Source organism: Thunnus thynnus, chromosome 18 (assembly GCF_963924715.1).
Source record: "Thunnus thynnus chromosome 18, fThuThy2.1, whole genome shotgun sequence".
Classification (NCBI taxonomy): Eukaryota; Metazoa; Chordata; class Actinopteri; order Scombriformes; family Scombridae; genus Thunnus; species Thunnus thynnus.
Window position 1 is genome coordinate 30,287,452 of NC_089534.1, and position 17,659 is coordinate 30,305,110.

The 17,659-nt window shown below is 38.0% G+C and overlaps 1 protein-coding gene across 1 annotated transcript; it reads right to left on the reverse strand.

Moving 5' to 3' along the window:
* Positions 1-7,540: 7,540 nt before the first annotated feature.
* On the reverse strand, positions 7,541-14,651 carry gja1b (gap junction protein alpha 1b). Its single transcript, XM_067572210.1, has 2 exons — positions 14,505-14,651; positions 7,541-11,619 (listed from the first exon to the last, which is right to left on the reverse strand). Exon 2 carries the CDS (start codon positions 11,601-11,603, stop codon positions 10,437-10,439), a length of 1,167 nt encoding a protein of 388 aa, XP_067428311.1. The 5' UTR covers positions 11,604-11,619; positions 14,505-14,651; the 3' UTR covers positions 7,541-10,436.
* Positions 14,652-17,659: the final 3,008 nt, after the last annotated feature.

Genomic DNA, 17,659 nt, shown 5'->3' on the forward strand with positions numbered 1-17,659 from the left:
GTATAGAGCCACTAACAGAAATGATAAGGGAGGATCCTGGAATACACAGGATATCAGATGGAAGAGGACCACAGAAAATTTCGCTATATGCAGATAACGTCATTGATAGAATAGTTTGGGATAGTGTCTGGTTATAAAGTCAATGAATCCAAATCGGAGGCTATGATGTTGATAGGTAAATGGCCATCTCAATTGGATAAGGAGGTTTCATTTAACTGGTCAGCACAGGGATTTAGGTATCTAGGCATCATGATCACCCCAGAAACATCACAGTTGTACAAAGCTAATTATGGTAGATTAAGTACTCAAATAAAATCAGATTTGGCACAATGGGAGATTCCCCCACTCTCATTATTTGGTAGAATTGGGCTGTTATACCTTTTTCAGTCATTACCTATTTGGATACTAGCATTGGTCTTTAAATTGCTGGACAGATTGATTTCCACATTTATATGGCAGAAAAGGAAACATAGAATTAAATTGAAATTGTTAGCTTACCCAAAAAATAAAGGAGGCCTCGTCTTGTTGTTTCGGTGCTGCATCTCGTTGGCTCGTTTTTGACAGTTTTTCTTAAGCTTCAAGGAGACTACATTTTTAATTGAGAGAACATGACTTTTTCCTTTCCTTTTTCCATCATGATTTCAACGTGCACGCCTCACCAGCCTCAGGTCACCAGCTGGGAGCAGATGGTTGTGTGTTTAGGCTGCGGGGGGGCCCGCAGGGGCACCGAAGCAAGAAAGTTGAACCAGAATCAACTTTTGGAGAAATGCAATCTATAACACTGTACAACCCTGCCATGAGGGAAGACAAAGACAAAAACTTTGTTTCATAACGTTAAGTAAAGTTAGGCTTTGCTGCTCATTTTAAAAAAGACGAGAGAAAGAGAGAGAGAGAGAAGCAGTGATCAAGTGAGCTAGAGAGTGGATGAGGAGAGTGAGCAGTGATAGCAAGAAAGCCGGTGAATGAGAGGAAGAAAACATTATTTTCTGAATGTTTCATGGCGGTTAAAAATAAACATGTCCACAACCACATCTCCACACAACCCTGTGGAGGTGCACCACAACACTTGATAATGGTGCCGCAGCCGCGCACACCATAGGTCTACAACCGGAGTAAGGTAAAAAGAAAATAGAATTACTGTAAAATGTTTTTTTCCACATGTTTTCGTGTATGAAAAGACCCAAATTGAACACTGTAAGTGGACTACTTGATTACTATAAGCAAATTATTTAAATAGTGTTTGTATAGGAATGATTCTGTCCCAACGCTTTTTGATCCATATAAGCGGTTGATCACTGTAACCGTGATCACTATAAGCGATTTCCAATGTATATAAGTGAAGTTCAAATTTCAGCATACGTTTCATATATATAGTATAAAAAGCATATAAAATGGCTTGGCCCTAAACACCTTAGAAACAAATTATCTAATGATAAAGCTGCTCTGGATGGCATTACCCTGGCCTCCAGCACCACCGTAAGGAATCTGGGAGTTATCTTTGATCAGGATATGTCCTTTAACTCCCACATAAATCAAATTTCAAGGACTGCCTTTTTTCACTTACGTAATATCACAAAAATCAGGCACATCCTGTCCCTAAAAGATGCAGAAAAACTAGTTCACGCATTTGTTACTTCTAGGCTGGATTATTGCAATTCCTTATTATCAGGCTGCCCTAACAAGTCTCTAAAGACTCTCCAGCTGGTCCAGAACGCAGCTGCACGTGTATTGACTAAAACTAGAAAAAGAGACCACATTTCTCCCATTTTAGCTTCACTACATTGGCTTCCTGTAAAATCTAGAATAGAATTTAAAATCCTTCTCCTAACTTACAAAGCCCTTAATGGTCAGGCACCATCATATCTTGAAGAGCTCATAATACCGTATTATCCCACTAGAACACTGCGCTCCCAGTATGCAGGCTTACTGGTGGTCCCTACAGTCTTTAAAAGTAGAATGGGAGGCAGAGCCTTCAGCTATCAGGCTCCTCTTCTATGGAACCATCTACCGGATTCAGTCCGGGGTGCAGACACCCTCTCTATGTTTAAGAGTAGGCTTAAAACTTTCCTTTTTGATAAAGCTTATAGTTAGGGCCGACCAGGCTCGCCTTGGATCAGCCCTTAGTTATGCTGCTATAGGCCTAGAGTACTGGGGGACTTCCCATGATGCACTGAGCTCCTCTCTCCTCCTCCTCCTCTCCATCTGTATGCATTCATGTAACATCAATGCATGTCACTAACTTTGCTTCTTCCCCAGAGTTTTTTGTGCTTTCTCATCTCACAGAAAAACCTGACTCCCGGGCCGAACCTTCGCGGTCCTTCACAGTCCTGATGGCATCCTTCCCTGGCTGTTGCTGCTTGTGCTTGTTGTTGTTTGTTGTTGTCATTGTTTTTCTTCTGTCCCCCCTCCCCCTTTCCCTCTCTCTTTCTCTCTCTCAACCCAACCGGTCAAAGCAGATGGCCGCCCACCAAGAGCCGGGGTCTGCTTGAGGTTTCTACCCGTTAAAGGGGAGTTTTTCCTTACCGCTGTCGCCAAGTGCTTGCTCATGGGGGAACTGTTGGGTCTCTGTAAATTAAAGAGTACGGTCTTGACCTGCTCTATGTGAAAAGTGCCTTGAGATGACTTCTGTTGTGATATGGCGCTATATAAATAAAGATTGATTGATTGATTGATTGATTGATTGAAAATATACTGAATAAAAATGTACTATTGAAGAGTATTTCTTAAGTGAAACTTTGTATTAATACAGACATTAATACACTTTGAAAAGAATATATTTAATCACATCCAGAATCACATTCATAAATAGTGCACTTTAAATAAGTATACTAAAGCATAGTTTAAGTTAAATGACAGTTTCAGTAAACTTTTTCAGACTTGTACTATAAAAGCACAAACATACACTAACAAGAAATTTACTTTTATGATGTCGTACAACTTAAATGCAATACAGGCATTAACATACTTATTAAAAATATACTTGAACACATTTCAAATAATAATTTTGAAATGTATACTTTTAAGAAGTAAAGTAAAGTGTATCTTAAATTAAGTGCATGTTGGAGTGAACTTGCTATAAATATACTGTTAAAGCACATTAAATACAATAATAAAAAATAGATTTTAAAACTTCAGTTAAACTTTAAAAAACATGACATTAATACATTTTTGAAAAGTATATATTCATATTATTAAACATTTATTTTAGATATAGTGCACTTTTAACAAATGTACTAAATTGGAAATTAAGTTATGGTATCTTATCAATATGCTTTACAACAATTTACGTTCAATACACTTTAATTGTATTTGTAGCTCTTTTATTAATTACATACTTTGGGGATATACCAAAAAATGCACTGTTACAGCATAAGTAGAAATGTACTTGTTTAAACTTTTAACACACTTTTTATGCTAAAAGTATAATTTAAGTATAGAAAAATATACTTACTTTTCACTTGCGTGGTAAAGCATGTTTTTTTCTTCATAGGAACAATCCATGTAAAATCTATCAGATTGATACTGCCTTTGCTCAGTTTAATGTGTGACATCAAAGGCCTGTGGCCTTTCCTTGCTGCCGGCTGGTTCTGGTTTGAACATGACGTCACAATTTAAGGACCTTTTTTGGAGAGTCTGCTCTCTAGAAATGGTCCTTACAGCTGGTTTAAAGACCATTTTTAGAGAGCACACTCCCAAACACACACAACCTACACATTTTGTCAAGTAAGCCATAGTTCCTCCCCGGCTCTGAGGTGTTTGGTTATAAGTTAGTCACTGATGTCCAACAGCTGCCACCCTCAATGTTCATTTACACACTAAAAATAAGCCAGCAACCATAACACGCATGCACAGTGTCTAGCCCTTTTAAAATAACATTGTCCTTGGGCTTTGGGCTTTGAGTGTACTATACAGTTAGGTTCTGAGAATAAAGGTTCATCCTTTGCCTTAGAAATAGTAGTAAAACAAAGTAATCTGGTAACACTTTACTTTAAGTTCTCCTACTTAGCATTCATCAGCAGTATATAAACAGTTAATAACTATAATGTTGTTAGCAGATATGAGTATTAATGTATTTGTCAACACCTATAACTCTTCCTGTGGAGGCTGCTGTATAAACAGATCATTAATGACAATATAGTAAAACAGTTGTAATAATATAAACTATGTCTTCATAGCAGAAATTACAATCATTGAAAGACACTGTACTTTAATAAAAACTTAAAGATGGCTTTTATTATATACTTTATTTTATTATATATGTTTTTTATGTGTTTTGTATGTTATTAAGCCACAGAACAGTTTGGATTTTTATTATAGCCACATTTCAGAGCTTTGAGTTGAGATTATTTTGTCATAGTACAGTCAGGTAGGTGTGTTGAACTTGGCAAGTTCAACTCAGGAGAACAAACTTCCGAGGACGAGAGGAGGATGCTTAGTAAGATAAAATGAAATTCAAAATAGACTTATCTGTTCATTTTCATACATTTATATTATGTAAATGTGGTAATATCTGTACAAATAGAGCCCCAGAGGCAGCACTGTTGTTCTGTCCAGTAAAAACATGAAGCTTCACTTTACATTCAGACAAACTAATGTGGCAGCTACAATTCTGTGAGACCAACATTTATCTTCAAAAAGGAATTATATCATTTATCAAAATGCTATGGGGAAAATACAGCCAGTGATAAATCACCAAAGAGCTGCACAATTCATCAATCAGTTCATCGGATCATGTTTTCCCCAGATAAGTCAGGCTGCCAGCAGCTGAGATGACCTGGCTGGTCTCACCCGGCAACTTGCTCCTCACGTGTTCGAAAACGTCGGAGCAGATTTACAAATAAACTGACCACATATTCAGAAGCTACACAGTTACTTTCTCGTCTGAAAAAATATTAAAACTTAATAAAGTGACATATTAACAGTCTTATAGCAAAAATTGCAACAGCATTTAGCCTGGCTCATCTGCTCCATTGCACAGTCTGAAGAGACACGATGCATTTTGGGACAGTTGAGTTTGTCCAGTAAGCTCATGCCACATACTCAGAAATTATTGCTAATCTAATATACATCTGGGCATTTCTCACCTACACAAGCCCGGTATTTATATTTGTATGTATATTTGTTGAGGCAGCAAAATTATTTATATTTGTATTTGTATTCGAATAAAAGTGGAAATAGGCTTAAAAATCCAGTTTTTGTTTTTATTATGCTTTTAATTTAGGATATTAAAGTGTTCAAATAAGTGCTTATGAATAAACTATCTTACAAAGGAGGTCCCCACACCAGGTGTTGAACTCTAGTCTCCTAGATCATAAATGACTGCGCTGACTACTGAGCTAAACCAAGTGCATCACCAACATGCAGACAGACCCCTACTTATTTATACACCCATAACACAGAGACAGTTCAGCATGTAACGTGTAGAGAAGAACTTCAAAGGCGATTCTTGCTTTGCACTTTTTATTTATTGCCTATTTTTTACAACCAAACTTTGTGGAAAGGAGAAGGGGAAAAACAGGTTATGGAGAGTCCCTTGTAAGTACTTCACTTGTGTCAGTAGAGACCGAGATAGCAATGTAACTAACCTGCGCACTGGTATTTGACATGTTTCTTTTTTTCTTCCCAATAACAAATAATTTTTAAAATATTTGTACGAACAGCACTATTTGTGCTTTGCTGAATAACGTATTTGTATTCGGGCACACCCCTATTCCGAACACAACCTATTTCTTGTCTGGTGCAGTGACTTACCAGAGTCTCCCCTGGTTGCCTGGCAAAGTCAGTGATGACAAACAACATTACATTAGTAAACAGAATGTGGCTATCTTAATGCATTATTTTTATCTCACTGATTGTGAGACTGTACTTCAAATAATGTCATGTAATGCTTGTCTTTCGTTACATGATTAATTGGTTATCTAGGACACCTTCTACCTTATCTGCTTATTAAAAAAACATTGATTGTCTAATTGAGACTTGTGGTCTATGAGAACATTAGGGACAATGATGAAAGTAAGTCCAGGACTTTATTGTTCTATTCCTGACAAAGTCTGTACTGTTTTTTTTTTTAAATAAATATATCTGAATGTTTTCAATAAACCTGACTAAAATAAAAGCATCCACTGCTCTTCCCAGTATGTACTTTCCATATAACAATGGAATTAAAGGGAGCTTTTTGTTCCACAAGAAATAAAGGAATTATTTGACATCTATTGCGCTGGTCTTCACACCTTCAGCTTACTGTTAGAACTGCTTAATGAATAAATAATTAATAAAAGTTAAATGTACCCGCTCACTCCTCCCCTCTCTGTCTCTGAGCCACATGTGGTCTTCAGACTGTAGCTTGGCTCTCTGCACACATGTGGTTTGATTTAGCACTGTGGAAAGATTAAATAGGAAACTTGGAGAAGTGAAAAAGAGCCATGTCCTTTCATATTATGAAATTTAACTGCGTCTCTTGGAAGCCTTTATCAAAGCTACAGCACACCTTAGGACTGAAAACCTAGAGTTCTATTACTCTCCTTTATCTGGATTATGACTTGGTATATGTGGTGTTCAGAGGGCCTTGCCAGTTTTAGTTGGACAGAGTTTTCCTCTGTTTTAAGCACAAGTCGCAATCCTCCATGAATGTTACAATTGTTAAGTCAGAAAAACTCTCATCATAAATTGAAAGGATTATGTATGAATGACATATTTTCCATATTTGAATGGGAAAAACACAGTTGGACTGGGCAAGAACAGCTGTTGTAAATCTGATTTATTATAATAAGAGGAGCAAGGCTGGCATGATGGAGACAGGCCAGCACAGTTTGACACAGCAACGTGTGGCAATTAGAGTAAGCAATGTGAAGACTGATGTCCTATGTCCAACTTTAGACTTGTTTTAAGTTTGATGAAAATGCATTACTGACACACACCAGCAGGTCTTACAATGGTTTTATTAGAAGTTGTTTTTCCAACCCTCTGAGAGGCATCTAAATCTTATGTTGAGACATTTAATACATGGAGGTAACCAGCACAAAGTCAGCAGTGGCATTTGGCAGCTGGCTAGCCAAGAATGTGGTCCTCACAGCCTAAATGCTGAAGGAGGAGGAGACATCAAATATGACTGGAGATTGTTTAGATCACCTGGCTGTCAGCTACTTATGTGTCCCACCAGAAGTATTCTAATGCACTGCTGAACTGAGCATGTGACCTGACTCAGACTATACATTAAACATTTCGGCATACACATTGACAAAGGCTTTTCTCCCCTCTGATCTCACCTGTGATACTGAGTCAACAAGCTGCTGTACTGTATCTTTCCTGATCAGAAATGCCTGGTCAGATATTGATATATAAAATTTTCTTAGAAAAAAAGTTGGTGACAGCTGTGACCTGAATAAATGAGACAATGAGGAAAGACCAAAGTGTTCCTGAAACAAATATACATTTTTGTCAATAGACTAAACCTAAATTATAATGAGATTCCAAAATAAACACTGTGTTTCATACAAACCACAGTGATGACAAAGAGAAGAGCCTGCAATAAAACCAATAATTAAGAAAGAAAAATATTTATTGGTTAAAATAGCTTTTCACAGATACAATGAATGAGTTGTTGGTTTGCTATCATGCACTTACACTGTACAACAGTGGATCCCCATGGATTAGCGTTGTCTGAATAACTGCAACAAATGACTATTGTTCCTGTTCTGTCAATGGAAGAAGACATCTCTCACAGAACTCATCAATGAAACCAGCGATCAGATGTCTGATATTATGCACTGTAGTGATTTCTGTGTTATAAAATAAATTAGTAACATCTATATCAGAAAACTCTTACCACTTTCTGTGTGCATCATATTACACCTCTATCACCAAGATCTCAGTGCAAACACCATTGTAGCTGAAAGGTCAATGACACATGTAAGTACCGACAGAATGATGCACACTTAAAAATTCAGATAAAAAGGAAAAAAAAAGCCCAAATTGAGATTTATCCTAGTGTTTGGTAGTTGTGGAGCTACATTGGCATACATTTTAATATAATTGACTAAATATTAGTCCAGATCTATAAGAAGTCTTCTAAAAACTCACATTTTTATTGTGACACAGTTAGCTTGATTTACAGTACTAAATATCTATTTCTCAAGCAGCAATGGGTACATCGAGTCTGAAAGACAAAATATTACCTACAAAACAAAAGAATCATTCACTCAAATATGTAAAACACAGATAATCATTCTACTGTCTTTCTCTACTTCTGACAAATGATGAAAAAAGAGAATGCACTTGTTAAATGATGACAGTAATAAAGCCTTTCTTTATGTTTGCTGTGTCATAGCAGCCTGAAACCTCAGCCCTGCTACTCTCACACACACCTGAAAAAAAAAAATAAAACCACAAAATGAAAACATAGATTGACAACACATAAATTCAAAGTTTATCAGGAAACAACAGTTCAGACTGAATGACAAAGTTACTAAAGAAAAAAAGCAAATTTTTTAAACTGTCAATAAATATACAGTTTGTGGGGAGTTGCTATAAGATGTTTTCTGTGATTTAGAGACACTGGATAGTAGTCAATTTTTCCCCTAAGTGGTAGGTGTCCTATAGATGCCAAGCAATAAATATTCACTACAACTGTTAAGCATTCTCCCCAATACCATGTTTTACTATAAGCCACATGCAGAGGATGAGCCAGGTGGTTAACACTTTACATGTAGTTGCTCTTTGTCTATGCGATGGCACTGGACATTTTAGCCTCTCTCTCTGAGTGACTATAATGTGATTGTAATTGAAAACTGGGATAAGATATTTATGATATGAGTGAAAGCAGAAGAAAAATGAAAAATTATAAATCGTGCTGATTCAAACATAAATCCAACTTTGTTAAGCAAGCAACTCAATGTGTGGCTGAATCCATAAAACTGTCTTTCAATTCAGACATGTCTGAAAAGCACTGCAGTGCAGCGTCGGTAAAAATGGAATGTAGAGACACTGTGTGTGTGTGTGTGTGTGTGTGTGTGTGTGTGTGTGTGTGTGCGTGCGCACGTGTATGTGTGTGTCTCTGTATGTGTATCTGTGTGTATATCAGTGAAGAAAAACCTGTCTTTCATTTTCCTATTTCATACTTTTGGCCATCCTTCCTGTTGGTTATTATAGTGTCTTATGCTGAGCTACACAGCTTTATAACAGTGTGCACAGGGTCACCATACAAGTGATCACATGGGTAAATAAATCACAGAAACCACTTATTTGACTGTGAAAATAAAAGTGAATATCAATGCGAGGGACTGTCCTCACCTGAAAAACAACAGCATTAGTCATTTGTGCAAACATCTAATACATAAACATCTATGTTTATGCGTTCTTGGTAAGAGACCTGTTGCAGTCGTACTTGAAATGACTGTCAGGAACAAAGGTGGAAGTAGTGTGACATCATTCTTCAGTAATAGCTCTTAGGGAGGAGGTGAGGGTGAATAGTTAGGTGTACAAAGCAAGTGGCTTTGGCACAGGAGTGTTTATATCTTATGTCCTACCAAAACTCAGTGTCGTTTTTTTTTAACCCTAAAGAAGATCTTTCACTAACCATAACAACGCAGTTTTAGATACCTTACGCACAACTCTAATACGAGTTTATTTTGTAAGTGCCATATGGGTCAGAACTGAAAAATTGCAAGTACGAGCAGTTTGAGTTTGTTGTACCAAACTGCCAATGGTTATAATTATTGTCTGCAATCAGAATGGACAATCTAAATGTGTTCACCCTCACCTCACTCTCTAAATTCCAAATCAAGTGGTTTAGATCATTTAGCAACATTGGGGATGTGGGACATGTGGTGATGGGGATTTGTTTCTTACGCTACTGGACCCTGCTTTTATTTATTTCTATAAAAAAAATGAACCACAGTTAGCTTAGAAGGCAAATTTGTATCTGGTGTTCCTGGTCAAATGTTAAAAAGACACAGCTAACAAGTCACCCTGTTGTAAAGCTGTCACTATACCTTCATTGTTAAGTAAAATTCCGTCACCAATAGGAAGCTTAGCAGAAACTACAAAAACAGAATTTTTCTTCAATGTAAGCTTGGCAAGTTAAAAGCAAACAAGTCACTTTGACCAGTGTGCTCCTCTGTTCTTGAACTGAGGAGTAACTGCTTCTAAGGAATACCTCTGTTAGATGCCATTCCTGCTGTTCTATTTTCTTAAAGCTGTGTTAGCTCCACTAAAAAGTTATGGTAAAAGTCATCAAAATTATTTGCAACTTGTACCTTTGACAGTGTTATATAACAAGTTTTAATGTCTCTCTGATGAACTAAGAGTCTATGTTGAAGACAGTGATTGAGGTTAGCCCCACCTCCTGCATGAACCTATGTGATTGAGTGTTTCCTGATTCTCTGGCTGCTGCCACATGTCGTCAGCCAGGCAGAGGTGGGAGGAGGTGGAACCAGGGCTTACACATCCAGGTCGTCTGGCCTGGCTCGGCTGCTCATCCGGCTGCTGGCCCGGCTACAAGGCCTGGCGTCCATCAGTGCCAGCGGCTGCAGCTCGTGTCCTGCTGTTGAGGACAGTTTCTTATGGTCATGGGTATCATCGGGGAAGTCAAAGGCTTGTGCGTGGGAGTTTGAAATAGTGCTTCCTCCACCATTCTGGCCAAGACGGTTCTGCTCTGTGGAATAGTTGGCCCAGTTCTGCTCATTTGCCTGCTTATTATAATTACGGCATGAGCCAGTTCCTCGCTCCCCTGTGGCTAGCTTATAGCCTGGGGGGGACATGGGTGAAAGTGGGGCAGTTGGGGATGAACAGCCATTATAGTAGGCATACTTGGTGGTGGACAGTTCTTTCGGGGTATGGCTCAAAGTGCCTCCACTGGGGTAGAGCGTGGGCTGCTGTTTGCCCTTCACACGATCTTTGATCCTCTTAAAAAACACATAGAAAAGCTCAATGACGTTGAGCAGCAGGGACACCAGTGAGACCACCAGCATGAAGATGATGAAGACGGTCTTCTCTGTGGGACGAGACAGGAAACAGTCCACCCTGTGTGGGCATGGGGCCCTCTCACAAGTGTAGACTGCAGCTAGGCTGAAGCCATACATGTACCACTGGATAACCAGGAAGCCCACCTCAAACATAGACTTGAAGAAAATACTGACTATATAGGTTCTGAGCAGGGCCCCCTTCATCTTCACTTTGCCATGCTCCTCAATGCCATACTTAAGCTTTTTCATCTCAATTTTCTTCAGTGGAATGTCAACATCACCTCCATCATTTTGCACGGCTTTAAGCTCATCCTCCTTCCTTTTGAATTTCTGTTCCTTCCTGTTCAGATAGAAGACATGAGCCAGGTAGAGGAGCGTGGGCGTTGACACAAAAATGATCTGGAGAACCCAGAAGCGAACGTGGGAAATGGGAAAGGATTTGTCGTAACAGACATTCTCACAACCAGGCTGCTGGGTGTTACATTTGAAGGCAGACTGCTCGTCTCCCCAGGCTGATTCCACTGCAGTACCCAGGACAAGGATCCTGAAGATGAAGAGGACAGACAGCCAAACCTTCCCCCCCGCAGTAGAGTAGGCCTGGACCTTGTCCAGCAGACGACCAAGAGCACTCCAGTCACCCATCCTCAGGGAGCGTTAGCTGGTGAAACAAAAAGGGCAATGCTGAACTGGCAATAATATATAGACAGTATCAACTATTAAAACATATCATAAATGTTCACCACTCACATGCTGCTGTACTGAGCTTACACAGCTACAGTGCAACATATCTAAATTAAACTTTTGATTTTTAGGGAAGATTAACATCCTCAGCGTTCTTGACATTTGGTATTTTTGGCAGCGTTATGTGATTAAACAGCATTGTTATTGGAGGAGACAAAACTAGATGTTTCATGACGCAGAACACAAGCTAATCCAATTACTGAGAGCAGAGACAGAAAACACAGTTTGGTCAGTTTATGCAACACTGCCCTTTAAATTGAGACAAGGATGTGAAAATCTGAAATTAAATCTCTCATTCATTAACTGAGAAAAATCTTTAACAACCTTTTAGTATTCATCAAAAAAAGTGCTTTAGATCGGATTTATACAGAAAGTTTAATATTGTTAGATTTCTTGCATCAGAAAGGTAATCAACTCCTCTCAGTCTCAAGCACAGTTATCAACCTGGTCAGCACTCATGGAAAAAAAACATATTTCAGTCACATGAGAGGATTCTACCTAAATTATTTTTCTGCTGCACGTCTAAACTTCTTTCTCAGACCTTCAAACAATATCAAGTAAGAAAACCTGCTAACTATTGTGTTGTACAGCTTTAAACCTGTTTTAAAAATGTATATGTCAGAGTTTATACATGTTTACAACTTTCAGTAGTCTTTAAACCTCTACTTCCATTCGTGCAGAAACTAAAGTTGCTGTTTCAAGTTTTAAACTCTGTTGCAAGCCTTAGTCCAGCTATTCCTCAACAGGTTTTCTTGTCTGTGAAATACAGTGAGGAGGAGAGATTAAACAAGGAATAAAAGAAACAAAGCTGATCATCAGCAGACGCAGCTTGTCTGCTGGGCAGAAATGCAAAAAAACTTCAGAGAAGAAAATCTGCTGAATGCTGTTGTCTTAGCCAAGCTGTTGAGAATGAGGTTGCTGGAAAAAAGCCACTATGCTGCATGAATGTGTACCCAATCTGATAAGTGTGTGTGGCAGAACAGACACTGCAGCTAAGTCTACTCAGTTAGGCCTGTTGTGAGCTTCTTTGCTCAGTGATTACAGAGAAGCCCTGCAGATCCACAGAACATTTTCTCAAGGAAAATCAGCCCATTACAAAGGTCTGGGATCAGCTGAGTTCCTATTAAAAATGTAGTCCTGACCATTGTGACAAGTTCAATCAAAGTCTGACCATTGTGACAAAGTTCAATCAAAGTCTCGATAGACTGGCTTTCCAACTAAGTTACACTAACATTTCACTGACATTAAAGTACAATCTTAGTCAGGGGATGTAAAACACTGACTAGTTAACTCTGCAGCACTGTGCTCCTTTGGGCTCATCCCCTGAAACTTAGCGCCACCCTTGGTCAAAAGTAACTATAACTGTCTGTAGACTCAGTATCCATGCAAGAGTCTCAAAGGTCCAGAACAATAGAAATGAATACACTGATAATATTCAGTTCATATACAAAGAAGAAGTCCTTTAAGGGGTTCTATGAGACTTTTGGGAATTTTTGGAGTTCTTTAGGGGTCTTCAGCAAAATTAGCAGAGCGCAATGTGATTTTTACTATAATTAAATGATAAAGGACAGATTGTAAATTTTAATCCAGGTTGCACTCTCACCTTCACTGTTCAACCATCCCATATGAAAAGTATGGATGGAGGTTTGTAGACTCCAAATCGGGTCTCTTTGCCCCTTGCATATAACTGAGAAGGGCTGTCACAAGTTTTAGAGCAGTGTGTGGTGGCAAGGAAAAACCTCCAACAGATATACAAAAATACATTTTACTTAAGAGAGCAGGGACAGGGTCATGCCTTCATAAGGAGGTTCATGTGGATAAGTAGGAACCTTCAGTCTAATCCACATGGTGCCAAACAGCATGTGCTCTCACTTATCTTATAATAAAGCACATACAATGTCTCCTGCAACCTGGAATATATCCAGAATAGCCAATATCCAGAATTCATTGTCATTCTGTAGAAATTCCCCTCACCACGTGAATCTTCAGGAGAGTCAAACATGAAGAGTAAAAAATGGGAGATAATGAGGTGAGGGAAATAGTAAAGTGATTTTATTTTTGTTATTAGACAGAGAAAATCCCGCCACTTTCTACATGAGTGAGTTTGTCTGGTGGAAAATGACGAAGACAGAGCAGAACAATAGACTCCAACACAATGGCCCAATTAGCAGACCTCTGAAATCCCACTGACGACTCTGTGAAGTGGTTTTCCATGAGAAGTCACTAGATATGAATGAAAAACAGTCCAAATTATTTAGCATTTCTCTAGTTTCTAGGTTCCTGGTGGCTACTGAACAAGTGTTTTTAAAGTAAATTTGTCACTGGGTTCTGGGCGTGACTCTTTAAATATACAACAGAACTTTACTTTAAGTTGTAAAGTCCAGAGGACAGATCAGTGGCTCACACTGCGACAGCAAAATGAGGTTTTGGATGGAAAAAATGATAGTAAACGTTTATAAGAGTTACTGCGGACCTCGTTTGATAAATGAATCAATAGTTTTTCCACTAAGTTCTGATTCCTTTTCTTTGTCGTATTTCACATTTTTCTCTCTGTAGATGAGGGCCAAAGGTAGTTTTCCTGAACGTTACATTTAGTTGAAGATAATTAATGAAGTAGGCAAACGGAGCGGTTTTCCTAAAAGTGAAGGAAAAGGAAAGAAAATTCTTTTACCCTACTTTCTTAGTTGCACTGCATGTAGTTTGAAGCGCACCGTAGCTTTTTCCGACTATTTTTAACAGGGTTACTGACGAGGAAACTTTCTTCAGACACGTTAAAAAAACACAATAATGCTTTAAACTTACCTGGAAAGTTACAGATAGAAAGAAGAGGGCCCGGAGGGACTTTCTCCGTCACTTGTAGAGATCACTCCCTAGCGAAGTTGAAATCCAAGTTTGAGACCAAGAGGGAAACTGAGCCCAACTTGTCAAACCTCCCTTATAACAGTCCCGTCAGAGAATTTACAGTCACCTGATCTCTACGTCAAGACCGAAGCCCCCGTCTGCTGGGAGGACGAAGACAAAAGACTCAGACAGCCAAGGTGTGGATTCTTTTTTGTTTGTTTGTTTTTGTTTTTGTCTTTTGTTTGTTAGTTTGTTTTGTTGTTTTTTGTTTTGTTCCATAAAAAATACAAGCTGTGATGACGAACTAAAACTAAAAGAGAGAATTTATCCCTTTCTTAAAAGTCCTGACTTAAAATGGAAAACAGATGCAGGGCCTCTGATGTTATATTGTCACAGTAGCACAGTGGAAATGTAATGTGACTAGTGAAGGACAACTAAATATATATATGTACACAAGTAGTGCACTTTCAGGTAGTTTTACTTTACTTGATTATTTCCATTTTTGCTGCTTTACTTCTACTCCACTTCATTTAGGTCACAGCTGGAATTACAGGTTTCTGTGTAGATTAAATTTTACAACATTGTTTCCGATTAAAATACCCAAACAATAGTTCAAAACAGCTCTACCTCTGCCACCTACAACATTAAAATGCTGCTTTCACATGAATCTATTAATTATAAAAATACACTAACACTAATGTAACATTCTGACAGAGGGCATTCTGCATAATGAGTACCTCTCCTTAAGTACATTTAGCTGATGATAAATTTGAATGCTAGATCTTTTGCTTGTAATGGAGTATTTTTACATTGTGGTATTGATTATTGAGTAAAAGATCTGGCTAATTCATCCACTAGTGATTGTAATAAATTGGCAGACATTTATTATTACATTGCTTTTAACAAGTCAATGAGTCTGAAAACAACTTTAATGGCATGGATTTCATCTCAATGGATGTCAAGAATTCTGTTGATTTTAGTGCATTGACCAGCTGTTTTCATTATTGTTTTAAGATAAATCCTGACACAAAACCATAATGAACAAGTGTAAATAATTGCTATCCTAATCCCTAGTTTAACCAAAAATCTCTCTATTAAATGTTATTCTTATAATGCTTTATTCTGTCATATCATGCCAATGATGCCCTATAGCTCCTATGATGCTTTCTAGTTCTTAGATTGTTTTTATTTTGGCTGTATGCTGTTTTATGTTCTCTTTCTCCTCAAAGCCATGTGTTTGAGTATTTGCTTCTGATGCCTTCCAGTGTTCTCTAGCTTTGGTTTATGATAAAGATCCTAGTGTGGTTATGAGGTCTTAAAAGATCTTATCATTTCTATTATGGAAAAAAATAAATAAATAAAATAAAACAAATTAAAGTGAAAAGAACTGAAATACACTCAGCAAGCACCACTCCTAAAATCAAACTAAAACCTGTTGATAGTGAACTGTTCATGTGTATTTTGTAACTTTCCATTAAACCACTTGGGTCTCACATATTGCATTTGACTAGTGCATAGCACCACCTAGTGACTGAAATAATGCAATGCAGGTGTATGTGGGAACATTACAATCACACTACTGTGTACATGTTGTAGCAGGGGCGTTGCTAAAATCTTCTTTAGCGCCCTGGGGGAGGTCCTAGTGCTGCTGCTCTAATCCAGCGTTTCCATTGGCTGTGCTGCCCACTCAGAGCCCACAGTAGAGACTGTAACGGTAGTCAGAAAACACTGTAGTTGTGACAAGATGTTGGCTAAAACTTTACCAAGATAAACATAATATACAGAGTGAAATAGTAAGTTGTAACAGAGTGAAGATACAAGGCTCTAATATGAATTTGTGGCAAATTATGGTCAATGTAGCGAGCTATCAAGTTGTTACTCATTTGTTACTTGCTTAACTTTTGCTAACTTTAGGTTTAAGTGAGGAAAAGACAAGTGGATAGGCTATATAACATTAACATTATACAGTGGAAACCACTTATATGGATCAAAAAGCTCAGGACAGAATCATTCCTAAATGCTGTTTAAATAATTTGCTTATAGTAATCAATTGTCTGCTTACAGTGATCATTTTGGGTCTTTTCATACATGAAAACATGGGGGGAAAATAAAATTACAGTAACTTTATTTTTATTTTTTTACCTTACTCCCATGATACACATATGATATTGTAATTAGTGGCTGCACCATTATCAGGGCTATGGAGGTGCGGGGTTTAGGTGTGTTTATTTGTAACCACTGTGAAACAATCAGAAAATAACGTTTTCTTCCTTTCATTCACCGGCTTTCACGCTACCACTGCTCGCTCTCCTCATCCACTCTCTAGCTCACTCGACCACTGCTTCCATCTTAAAATGAGTCAGGAGGCATCAGCAGTGAAACAGCTGTACTGTATTTTGAAATAGCTACAGTGAATAGCAAACCTGGCCATTTCATTACTTTTTTATTTGTGTAATAAATTTACAAATGTCAATTATATGGTTATCTGCATGAGAAATAAAGAAAAAGAAAAAGGTTATAATAATTATCTGCTTATAGTGATTAATTTGATCCAGACGGCGTGATCACTATAAGCATTTTCCACTGTACTAACTAACTGATGAGCCAGCCAGCCAAAGTGTGAACGACCAAAGAGATAGAAATAATGTTATTGACAGCTCTTTACATACTATGCTTTTATATACCCCTTAAGTATTTCAAAACAATCATATCAGTAGGCATAGATTGTTGTTTATAATCAGTTAATGTCAGTGCCGAAGGCCGGTCAGATGAGAAGATTTTGCCAGTTCAGACAAATACAAATTTAATTTGGTTGATCACTCATTAAGCCTTGAGTCAATCTGAGTTTAATAAAATAACATGTTACTGAAAACAGGTGAGGAGAGGGAGAGGAGGAGGATAGTGATCAAGAAGAAAGCGAGTGGGAGTTGTTTAAGCTTTGAGTTAAAATTAATACTGAATTTTATGACATAAGCCTATTACTTATACTAGGCATAAACTAGCCTAAATGATTTTTAGTTTTAGAGGTTCACACATCAAACATCAGTCTGTGTATCAGTAACATACTTAGGACCTGCAACGTATCTAAGAGAGAGGAGATAGCTTTCCTTGACTTC